At 36.4% G+C, this 12,603-nt stretch overlaps 1 protein-coding gene across 1 annotated transcript in view; it reads left to right on the top strand.

Annotated features, from left to right (window-relative positions):
- Positions 1 to 271: 271 nt before the first annotated feature.
- LOC104460987 (copine-8) overlaps positions 272 to 12,603 on the top strand; it is a gene marked incomplete at its 5' end in the record, with an annotated part of 36,941 nt that continues 24,609 nt past the window's right edge. The window contains 3 exons of the mRNA XM_010072402.1: positions 272 to 313; positions 4,629 to 4,704; positions 10,942 to 10,995. Of these exons, the coding sequence (XP_010070704.1) occupies positions 272 to 313; positions 4,629 to 4,704; positions 10,942 to 10,995 (172 nt within the window). The remainder of the gene's footprint in view (positions 314 to 4,628; positions 4,705 to 10,941; positions 10,996 to 12,603) is intronic.

The raw sequence follows: 12,603 nt of genomic DNA, 5'->3' as shown, positions 1-12,603 counted from the left end.
TTCAGAGTATCAGAAAGTAAAAATATCTCAAACTTCCAGAGAGTTTGATTGTTTCCTTAGCTTCCGCTGTATTTTACTGTTAATTTATGAAGATATATTGGGTAACCTGAGTGACTTGCTATTTTCTGCCCCATTAGAAATGACTGGAAAATTCTGCCTTCTGGATTTGCACAATTGATGCACCCATATACTATTAAAATACAAGTATTAAAGGCAATCCTGGTACATTTTAATATATATTTTAATACGATTGTGGTTTTCATTTCTTTAGGACAATTAAAGTAGAAGTGTACGACTGGGATAGAGATGGAAGGTAAGACATTAATTCTGTTGTTAAACTTTAAGGTTATCCATGTGTATTTATACATGTTTTAAAATGTATAAATATATAGTGGCCAGACCAGGACTAGAGAATGGTATTTATCCGTATTTAGAGGTAGAGGTAGTGGAAAAACAATTTTGCTATGCTACATTTCTGTTTTGTTCTGCAATTGTGGTAAATGCTGATGCATTTGCCCATTGCAAACGTGATGTGTGTATATTCATACATGGAATAAGCAAGATGGAATGCTTTGTGGTTTGTAAAATAGGTTTTGTGAATCTCAGTACGTTATCAGTTAATGTACATGCATAAAGAGAGGGATAATCCATTGTATAATCTACTCTTTTGCTTAAAACACTGCTTTAGAAACTTGCTTTTCAAGTATGATAAAATGCATGAGCCTGCAATTACTACTTCATGTTTGCTTAGATATTGCAAAATCGAAACTATCTATTATTTATCATAATTTCAGATTGGGTTTGAATGTTCATTTCCATGCCTGTCTTAATCAAAATATTGTTGTAAACTCTAGAGTTGGAAGGCTTGGGTTGTAAATAACTCCATTTCTAGAAAGAGGATGGTGGAATATACATGCAATTTCTGTTGCTAAATTGAAGAGGGGCAATCCGTTATTATTCAAGCTTGCTGTCTGTACTGAATGCACCCTTTTTTTGCAGATATTAGCCTTTCAATTTGCCTTTATTTTGACAAACAAGATAGAATTATTTTTTATCAGACTGGATTGATACGTCTTGTTCTTTTAAAAATGTCTGAGCTTGTATCTTAATACTTTGGTTAGAAACTGTACTCATAAATCATGGTACTAGAACTTGTATGTAATACCAGAAGGTGTTGATTTATATTATCTTTAAGTTGGTCTGCCTTAATTATTTTCTATTAATCTTAGTTTATATTTTTAAATATATGCATATGCACTTGCATTTGTAATTTTAAGTATATTTATTATACAGTAATGTCTTTAATATTGCTAATGCAATTTGCTTCTAGTATTATAGCTTATGATATCGTGCTTGTGTGGCTGAGTAGATCTTGTAATCATAACAGGCAAATTTATCTTATGCTGCTATTCATTTTCTTGCTGACAAGGTCCAAACCCAGTTTCAGCTTTCTCAGCTTATACTTTTGTCTTTTTTGTTCCCTGGAAGCCTGTTGATTTATAAGCATTCTTATCACATGTTTACCCTCTATAAATACCTGATAGTGCAAATTCATTTTGATTAGATATTCCCTGGAGTGACAAAATAACATGTTCTGGCAATTAAAAATACAGGGATTTAAATTAACAAAGCCATATTAGCAAAAAATCACTGCATCGCTGTGATGATGAATTTCTATTAATATCCTCTGTTCCTCACTTAGATTTGCTAAATCCTTAAAAATGTGATGTATTTACACTTTTGTGTATAAACTACAGTATTTTTAAAAATAATCTATGAAAAATTATATTGCCAAGTTAATTAAAAATAAAGATAATATTCAAGTATCAAACCCAGTTTTCATCCAAAATCTGAAACTGAGGTATGATTGAAAAGAAAAGGAAGAAATCTGACAAATAATACTATGCAGCTGCAATTCTGAGTGAAATCTTCAACATACGGTGGAATTCAGGCAATCATTAGCTTCTGCACTCTCACAGTTTGACAGATTATCTGCTTTTGCTCACATTCCACTCTGAATACCTGTGAAATTAATATCTAAAAAATAAAAAATGAAGGATACTATTTACATGGGGTTTTTTGGGTTTTTTTTTGCCTTTTGCTTCCTACCTTTTTTTTTTTTTAATTTAGAAGCAGGCAGAACACTGACCTCTTACATATTAAATTCCTCATAAAGATGAGACAGCACTCATCTCATGTAACTTCAGACAATGTAAAAATCAGACAACTAGATTGAACTGATCATTTAAGCTACTTCAGTATCTTACCGGGAAAATGGTCTGATTGAATCCATCCTAACTGGAATAAATTGCCAGTTGGTGGTGCCTATGACTTACTTGTGATCCAAGCAAGAACCTAAGTGCCTAATTTAACTTTGACATTGTCAAATGTATTTGAAGTGAATCCCATTCAAGAATTAGTCTATCAATTTTTTTTTTTTTACAATGCTGCTGTTACTCGGCTTATATTAATTTCAATTTTTCATGGACTCCTTCTTTATAAGCAGCTGTTAACACTACCTGGTCACCTTATTATGCTGAATCTGTTTGCTACAGAGATGTGCAGACTGGGCAGGAACAACCTTTGAAAGGTCATCACAGAGCCTGCTAGATAGCAAAGCAAGTTACACTGAATATTGCAGATTATTCTGCAATCAGTAAGGCAACATTACTGTGCATATACTTGATTTCTGACTCATAACTTGACTTGACTCTGACTTCTTCAGTCTTGTCTTAAAGGGGTTTTTTTTCCTTTTTTTACCCATTCAGTGTTATCCGTACTTTGAAAAAAATGGCACCAGGGTGCTTTGGGTTGAGCTTCTTACTGTCACATTCATGAATTACATTGTTAAGAGTCTTAACTCTTATTTATTTTCAAACATAACTTAAAATTTCTTGGCTAAAAGTAATACAGGACCTTTGTAGCATTAACACTATTAATTGTTAAACATTTCTTTGTCTCAAACCAGCTTTTACACAAAAATTTTCAAAATGTGAACCACTTGCTTTTATTGCTTCCAAGAGCTGTGACAAACCCCAAAATATTTGATGCTATAAAAAGTCACAAAAGTTGGTTTTGTTACTTTGGACAAGCCCAATTCTGTGAAACAGAGTGACCTTTTTTTTTTCCTTTTTTTTTTTTTTTTTTTTTGGAGTGTCATCAATGAAGTATTTGCAGACAGGTCTTACAGAAGGAAAGAATAAGATGATGTGCAGCTTCACATCAGCAACACTCTGATGTTTTTATTTCTCTCTGAAGGCTTTTTCACTACTTTCAGAAGAATTGTTACTTAGGGTACATGGTGCAAAAGCCATTTCGCAGTCCTGACATTTATAATCTGTTACGCAGAAGAAAAGTTTTTTTCTTGAATTTTAAAGCTGTCAATATTATCACACTAACCTGGGGCCACAGAAACATTTGTCTGAGAATCTAAATACTGCAGGAGAGATGGTAAATCTCAGATTCTAGGCTCTCTCACCTTATTTCTTGTCCTCCATCTTCATCCTCCTTCTCCAGCTAGGTAGTTGCTTTTTAAATTATTGCACTTTTCCCCTTACTCATTGAGATATTGTGATGGTGATGATTGTCCTTGCCTTCATTGTTTTTTTCCTTTAGATCATTTAAAAAAATCAAAGTTAATACAGTTGTGAAAGTGATTTTCAGCACCTCAAACCATAGTGCCCAAAGTGGAAGATTTAGTGGAAGCAGTCGCTTCCACTGCAGGTACCTCGCTGAGATATGAACCTGCAGTCCTGTCACTTCTGGGAGCCCTGTGGTTTCTGTGCCCGGGCTCCCTGACCCCAGCTGCCTTTTGCAGTGATGCTTCATCCACTAGACTCCCTCTGGCCTCCCTGCTCACAGTGGCTCCATGTCAGTGTGCCATACCCTGGTTAAGAGTTGACAAAGCAGTTTTCAAAACATGGGTGACAGCACAGGAGTGTTGAATGTGTTCTTGGAGCAGGAAGAGAATTTAGAAAGGAAAAGCTTGATAACCACTGCTTTAGTGTTAGGTTAAGATCTACTTTCAAGGGGGTCGAATACCATAAGCTGAGTAGCGTCAGGGGATTGCTTTTCTCCTCCCAGATGAGAAGTCATAGCAGCTGAAATAAGCTTTGGGTCTTCCCCTTAAAAGTACCGCTCACTGTCCCTTTACACAAATTGTTAGGGCTGGTCTTTTCTGGTTTAAGTTACTTCTTTCACACTCTTAATACCTCCCTTTCTGTCACATGCTCTCACACAGTTCAGAGTCTGTGGTGCTGGTGGTTGTCCAGTGAGAAAGTGGTGATAGTCTTTGGTAACCCACTCTGGTTTTTCAGATTCTGTAAGCTTGCATTAGGGTCAGAGCGCTAATTTGCAGTCTAGTCCTCATTGTGCAGCTAAGTAAAACAGAAGCCATCAGAAAGATTTAAGATAATACTTTTCATCTCTACATTTTTATTACTAATAGAGTGAACACACAGCAGAGGGGGAAATAAAGACTTCTAAGCAAATTATATCTTTTGCCATTGCTCCTTTCCTAGGAGGAAATGGCATATGGGCCGTGCTATTCTTTTTCATAAATAGATGTAATACATGTTTAAATTACTAAATGGTGTGCATTTGATTTGAAAACTTACTTCTTTATACAGCCACGACTTCATCGGAGAATTCACAACAAGTTACAGAGAGTTGTCGAGAGGGCAATCTCAGTTCAACGTGTATGAGGTAAGTATTGGGAGTATTTACTCATTTCCAGGAAATAAATGAGAACACTTGCAGTATTTTCATGGCAAACTGGTCAAATCTGCACAGTACTTGTCAATATCAAACTTTGGAATTATTTCATGCTTCTCCTTTTATAAAGAACAGAGAATCTGATAGTGTTGCTTCATAAAAAGATTTAAAGACAAGTAGGTATGTGTGCATTTGTATGCACACTGGGCTGTCATAGGGAGAGAAGAGTACTTCAACCAGCTGGGTTGTTATGACATAACTTGGACCAAACACTGGGTTACCCCTGTTTGTGTATGAACAATTTGTCATTTATTTCTCCTTTTGCCAACTGCTACGTGTTGTATGCTATTCTCTCCTATCCAAAGAATATGTGATGATTTCCTACATCAGATATGAAGTCACATGCCTTTGATCTTAAGCACAGACTTTAGAGTTTTGGTTCAGGGCTTACAAGTGACAGAGAATTTAGCTTACTTATTGGTAGAGTTTTTCAAGTGGTTGGTTACCATCTTTGCTTAAAAATTTGCATCTCATTTCTAGTTTAGGATTCCTACATCTGTCAGCTACTGGGATTGACAGGCAGTTGACAATTCAGTTACTCAGTTTTATGTTGTTAGACTTCTAACTGTGGTAAGACCTTATTGTGTATTATAGGGGAATGAAGACTACATCCACATTCGCTCTTAGTCTTTTTTCTCTTCTCTTTTCTCCTCAGGGTCCAGTGGCCAAGATTGTGCAGGCTTGTTTATTTCATATCTAATAAATCGCTAGTTTAAGACTTCTTTCTTAATTTAGTCTGAGAGTATTGGGATTTGCAAAAAAGTGAACTTTTTTTTTTTCTAAGGTCAAACTTTACTGAATCTCAAAATATGCTGTAATTTAGTCTCAGAAACAATCAATGAGTTTGTGCAAACAAAAAACTGAGATGCACAAACTGGAAGTGTCATAAAGGCACTCATTTTTGGCGTTTTTTTTCTCTTTTGGAAAGATTCCTCTAAAAATTATCCCAGATTTGGGTACCAAAATTGACTTCAAAAAAAAAAAAAAGTCTAAGCATTAAGACTCTTGCATTAAAGCTTCATTTTTAAATTAATATCCCAGAAGAATCTCAGTTTGGAATGAGAAATGTATCATGAAATTTCAGAATGTGTTGAATAAGGAGAGGCAATAGGAAGAAAAGATTTAAAATGTATTTTATCACTGAGAAGTGTCAACTTACAGACTCTTCCTAAGTAAATATATTACATTCTGCAGTGTTAAACTCCAGCTTATGTTTTTTGTAGATCCAAGAAATTTCATTTTCAGTTCTGAGTCCCCATTATTTTTATGTGTAACTTAGATCACTTCAGCTTTATCTTCTGTAGGTAGCAGTGTGTAGTGCTGTAACTTCAAATACTCTGAAGGTGCTCCCCAGCTAGAAGCAGTACCAGTCAGTTAGTTATGCTGCATCTGAGCTAGTGAATTCACCCTAGATTGTCTGTGTCCAGTGGTGCTGATATAACAAGGTTATCCTCCTTTTAGGACCAGAGGTAGGAAGTCTGCCTACACTATGCTGTGTACACATACTGGCTTATCTAGGTCTGTGTCAAGTGTCTGTGCTGTGTTGCATCATGTAAAAGGAATTGGTTTCTTTCCCATGGTAAAACAATGTGGAGTGTTTCAAGTTCCACCTCGGTTTTTTTTGTGTGTGTGTGTGTGTCTGTGTACAAGAGCCAGGAAGTATTACCCCTAATTTGGGTGATATGACTATTGCCTGATTGCCCTGTGTTTCAATTTACTGTTCCTTTTTCACCCAGCAGTGGCCTAGTGCTTAGGTACACAACAGTACCTAAGGATCTAATTCACCATTCTGATACTAGGCATTCTTCATGCTTTTGCACAAAACCCCACACCTTTCTCATGATCCTGATGTGGTGGTGGTGTTTGGGAACAGGTGCTTTACTTAATTAGAGCAGCGTTACCATAAAGAGATACTTTGGCTCAAGAGTAGCGATTTTCACATGGAAATAATACTTGTGTACCAGGCACCTGTATATTCCCCTGGGGGAAAATACATTCTGTTTCATTCTCACATACATACGCATATGTCCAGCCATTTGTGTTAAAGCTTTTTAGCACCCTCCATCTCACACATGCTCATAGACAAAGTGTATAGATTGTGCCAGATACTTTCAGTTTCTCTAAGGTAAAGTGCTGAATCTGTAGGTTTTGCTCTGTAGGTCTTTCGTAGCCTCACTTAGCGAGATTTGGAAAGAGCCTTCTTGGGTTTATTTTTAACTTAACTTTTTTGTTGTCTGTCTCAGACAATTCTATTTCCATTCTTGCTGTCTTTCATTTCTGAATATGAGCATTCATACAAGAACTTACAAGATGTTTGTATCAACTGAGTACTGAGCATGCAGGAAAATACAGCATCTGCCAAAGTGCCTAAGGGAAAGATAGGAAAGATGACAGTGCATCCTACTAGAAATTGCCTTGGCTCTTGGAGCCTTGCTCTTTTGGGTTAGACCTTGACTCTTATTCTCATGCAATAGATTACGGTCATCACACCACAGTACAAATGCCCACTCCTAGTTCTGATTGCCAGCAGGATTAGTTAAAAGCAGCCCTCTCCTGGAAAATGTCATCACAGACAGAGCCCTCCCACCCTCTAGAAATTCTAGTAGAATAAAATGGGTCCTCTTACTGCATCAGCAGTTTCAACCCTTGTCTTATATAATGCAGACCAAGTATAGGAACTGAAGAAAAAATAAGGCACTAAAAGTATTTATTCTTTCTCATATTCTGGAGCTCCTTCCCAGCTTCTACGTGGGACTGTGTGTGTGATATTTTTATTGGTATTTCTTTAGGGACTCTGTCCTTGATCTCCAGTGTTACCAGAAGCCAAGATTTTGAGCTTATCCCTCCCTCCCCATCTTCCCCAGGGGAAAGTAACGTCTAAGGCTCCCCAACATCGAAAATGGTCATATGTGCCATCCAAAAAAAACAGGAGTAGCTTTTTCCACCAAATCTCCCTTTAACATTGTCTTATTAGTATGAGCCTCTCCTCTTTCAAATTAACAGCTGATTTGCTTTCAAATTATACTGCAGGTAATACAGGCACTTATACTACATGATGCCACCCAGTGACTTCTGGGTTCATATGGACTATAGTTGCTTTTGGGATGGTTCCATGACCAGCTCCCTGAGGACTGTGATTCTGTTCTGTCTTTGTCCATTCTTGTAGGAGAGTCTATTCCTGAATTTAGCCTGGCATATGTGTCCAGATTGGTGAAACTCCTGACCAGCCTGTCTGCAAGATCTTTATTGATGCAATTTTAATCCCATGATTGGAACTTCTTTCAGTCCTGCTTCCCCCAAGGGTGATTCAGATGTAAGACAAATCCAGCTAATTACTTACTGTTATCCTGGTTGACAGTTTAATTTCAAGACCTCTTCTGTCCCTCAGAATAACTGCGTAAGACCGTCTTCCAGGTTTTAGGTATGCTTTTTGAAGGATTTAGGTCAGCTTCTGTATTTGCACCATGAGTTCAAGCATCATGCAGTTTGCATGCACGGTGTCCCTCAGAAACTGCAAGGTGTTTTTTCTTCCCCGTGAGAAGATATTCTTGCTAATAATGAGAAGACAAGCCTACGTGGCCATAGCCTGGGTTTTTTTCTGTATGGTGTGCAAATCTTTGTTTTTCCTTAAGCCATCCTTTAATTGGTCTCAGACTACTGTGGTTAAACTTCAGTATTTTGTAAAATTTCATATTCCTAACATAGGTGATCACAAATATGATGGTTTAAGCAAGCACTAATGCAAGGTGGGAGGGAGGGTGCTCCAATTATGTGCTGCACTTTTATTTTGAAGATGAGCAAAAGTGCTGCCGTTCAATGCAGGACAAAGATAACTGAAAGCCATGGGTTTTTAATTCCTATTTAGATCTAAGATCAACCCCAGAGTTACTGTAATTTACAGCAGTTTCCTATGGATAGTGTCACAGCACAGATTACTGTGTGCAGTGAAAATGTCCTCTCCTGTTGTGTCACTGACATGTCTCCTACCCTACCAGGAATATTCTGTCATAACATCTTAAGTCATTTTGCAGTTTCTTAAATATAGTATCAATATCATACTCCCAGCAATAGCATACATTTCCTCAGCATCTTCTCTTTGCCTCCCCACATTGCAATCCTCCGTACTTTGGTACTGCTTCTACTTGATCAGTCTGTGCAATATCAGGACAAAGAGAGTAGAAAAATTAATTTTTAATTGTTTTGTATTTACAAACCAACCCAAGGCAGGTAGAGAAATATGTGTTTGAGTGGGTGTCTCGTATTTTCAGATTAGCAACGTTGCTATAACAAGCTCTTTTCAATTAACCTTTTTTAATAGGTAAGAGTTCATTTAGCTTCCTAGGTTACCGCAGGGATGGAAGACTTTCAGAGGCTAAAAAATTTTGGTTTATTTCTAAAGTTATGTGAAATTTGAGAAAAAACACATAAATATTATAATAATTGTAGTACTTGAAATTATGGGAGAGAGACAAGCTGTGATGTAATTCATCTTTGATCCCAAGTAGATGCCTTGTTTCCCATATTTCATTCCAAGCTCTAGTGCATTTCCTGGCAATTCCTAAGAAGCCAATTGTCAAGTTACCTGAAGCAGAAGGTTCAGATGAATCTTCTTTTTGGCGTTTAATGACTGCTGGCAAGAAATATCCTGCCAACTCAGGCCTGACTACTGGACTCTGGAGAGTTGTGAATGAAGGGCCACAGGGCAGGGAGGCAGTCCGTTACCTTCATCTTCTTCTTCTTGGCAGTTGTCAGCAAGAGTCACTTTCTGGCTAAGATTCTGGTTTAACAAGAATTACTTCATTGTTTATAAACCACCATTACACTGATTTAATCCATTGCCCACCAGTCAAGACACTGTTAATAGGAGGTACAGTGGTTATTTGGGGTTTTTTAAGTGTTAAAGGGCTTATGTATATGTAAGGCAGTACGAGCTTTAAGGAATACTTACCAGATAACTGCGTGGCATACAGGAAAAGAGAGTCACTCTCGTTTAGCCTGTTTGGGAAGACCTGAAATTATAGTTCTCTCTGCCTTACGTTTTAGGGTTGTGCAGGGAATAAAATCTTTAAATGTAATTTCTTTTTGGCTGGGGGGAGAGAATTTTTGGAAGACATGTATTACTATTTTTACCATTTTCAGGCAAAACAGTTTAAATATTTTATAGCAGTTAAGTGACTAAGATTTCAATTGCAAATGTTTTCATTCCATGTCATTCACAGAACATCTGTGAGTAGTTTACAGTAAAACTTGGCAGTAAGCCACAAGGATTTGAGTTCCCCAGTTATATAGGAGATAGTTGATCAACCTAATTAACAAAATAATGTTTTGCTTCCAATTCCATGTGTAATTTTGATAAAGGCAGGAGTACATTTTAATGTGTATGTAATGAAACTAAGACTTGCCTTTGAATGGGTAGGTATTCGGAAGGGAAACAATTTTTATTGATGGCTACAGTGAGAAATGTTACAGGTGTGGGTTCAAGAAGTTCAAGAAAATTGTTTAATGCTTTGTAGTCCAGTTCCATTAAGATTCTTACGTATGGGGAGTGCATTGAGCCCCCACAGCTCCTGTACTCCAGTCAGGTGATGGTCTGTGCCATTTTCATGAAATAGCTGACTACTTTCTATTCTAGTGCAGTATGATCAGTCCTCACAATTGTTCTTCCTGTCAGCCAGATCCTGTAATTGCACCAAATACAGAAACTAGGAGTAGAACAACTCTCACGTTTCTCAGATAATACTGAGGAAAAGATGGAAACAGACAGATTAATTGGAGTGTGAAGAGGTGCATTGTGAAATAAAGTGGTGACACAGTACACTGAAACACTGGAATCAGGAATGTAGAAAAATGCAGAATCCTGTGAAAATTCAGAGAAGCGTTTCACTGAGCACTCAGGTTTGATGAACACACTCACCTCTGTTGCCCCAGTCTCCTATTTGTCAAATGCAAAAAACAGAACTGGCTTACCTAGTAAGTACCATGAAGATAAATTCACTGATTTTCAAATATGCCTATATCCCAGCATTGAGGTGCATAAGTAAACAGTATGCTGAATAAATTTAGAATCCACTGAAAATAGATTACTTTCTGCATTGAAAGTGTCTTAACACTTACCGTCATGTTAAATCGTAAATCATACTGCTTTAATATTTGTATCTGTGTTTCCAGGTAATAAATCCAAAGAAAAAGGGAAAAAAGAAAAAGTATGTTAATTCTGGAACAGTAAGTAAATATATTTTATGTTACTGGATACTTTTCTCTTGAAACAGAATGTAGTTGACTTGTAATTTAACAGGATGAGACTAGAACCTTCTGTGAAGGCCACAACAGTGAACTATTTACTGTTATACAGAATTTGTTTTTCAGATTTTTTTAATTTGAGGAGTCTGATAAAAGCTGTGTCCAAGAGTGCTGTTAAGTTGGCAATGATTTCCAAACTGAGTTATACCAAAATTTCAGTCAATTTCTTGAAATTATTGGGCTGAACATTGTTAATTTTTATCTGAAACATATCTGCACTTTTAAAAGTCAGTTTTCTTTTTAAATTTGACTGCTGAGCTCGCATCAGTAAAAGCTAGTATGCTTAGCATGGCTAAACCAAAAAGAGCTGTCATTTTTTTTTATTGCAAGACATTTTTGTAAATTTATGTTGAAAGGTCTGTTAGTCTAGTTTGGGATGAGAGTTTAATGTCCTTTTGTTCATATTCTGTAGTGTGTTTCATGAACCATTTGCTAGCAATGCAAATAATTCCCTTCAGCACTTTCTGAGCTTCTGTGTTCTGGCATCCATGATGTTCAAAACATAATTTAAAAAAAAATGAAGATAAATGTTGAAGAATTGTGTACTGGAAAACCTAATCAGATATAAGATACAGTTTTTGAAAACACATCCAGCATGTGGGTTTTTTTCCACATGAACAGTTCCACTGAAGTCAGTAGGGCTCCTTTCACTCTGAACTGTATCCTTGAAGGAATGTTTTATCATTCTCACATTCTTGTATAAGTCTGTTCATCAGTAGAAAAATAAACTCTTATTTTGTACCTCTGCTTTAAATCGTAAAAAAATAAGCAGAAGCAGCTTGTCTGTGAAAATTTACTGTAGAAGATCTGATTTTTAGATAATTTAATTTTTGCTAACATATTCCTTTTACTACAATTTAATGTGTTAAAATAAAGTTCTTATTACGCTAACTTAGTGATTCAAAAATTTATGAAAAGCGATTATTTTAAATCAATACTAAATTAAGTGTACTAAAAATTGTAGGTATGAAATCTGGCTTAGGGTGCAGAAGAGCAAAAGATACATTTACATATTAAATTTTCCTCTTGATTTTGATTTTAAATATTTTAACACTTTCACGTGTATCTGCATTTAAAAGAACATATTTTAATCATGTCTGTCTCAAATTACATGGAAATTTCCAATAAACAGTTAGCAATTTTCTTTCCTCTTTCCTTCTCTGCCAGTATTCTCTACTGTTGGTGTTGTAATTTCTTTATTAAGTCCTCTTGGCCACCATTTGCCTTCACTTCTGTTAGTCTTTCAGACTTCCCTTCTGTTGCTTGGAATTGTCACTTTCCTGTGTGTTTGCCTGCAATTTTTTTTTTCTCCTTCCTGTCATTCACCCAAGATATTTTTTATCCCTCCGATTGCTAAATTTTCAAACGAGGCACCAAGACCATCACTCTCACTAATAGGAAGTTGGATTCTGTAAAACTTTAAAGTAAAGTGGATATAGATCATTGACTGCTATCTCACTGCTGCTCTTAAGGACTATGCACATACAGCAGCCATCTCAATTCATTATTACTTAAGGGGTCATTTTAAGT

The sequence above is a fragment of the Pterocles gutturalis genome, unplaced genomic scaffold (assembly GCF_000699245.1).
Source record: "Pterocles gutturalis isolate BGI_N339 unplaced genomic scaffold, ASM69924v1 scaffold7542, whole genome shotgun sequence".
Classification (NCBI taxonomy): Eukaryota; Metazoa; Chordata; class Aves; order Pterocliformes; family Pteroclidae; genus Pterocles; species Pterocles gutturalis.
The sequence above is the reverse complement of the archived record's forward strand: the minus strand, read 5'-3'. Positions and strand labels throughout refer to the sequence as shown.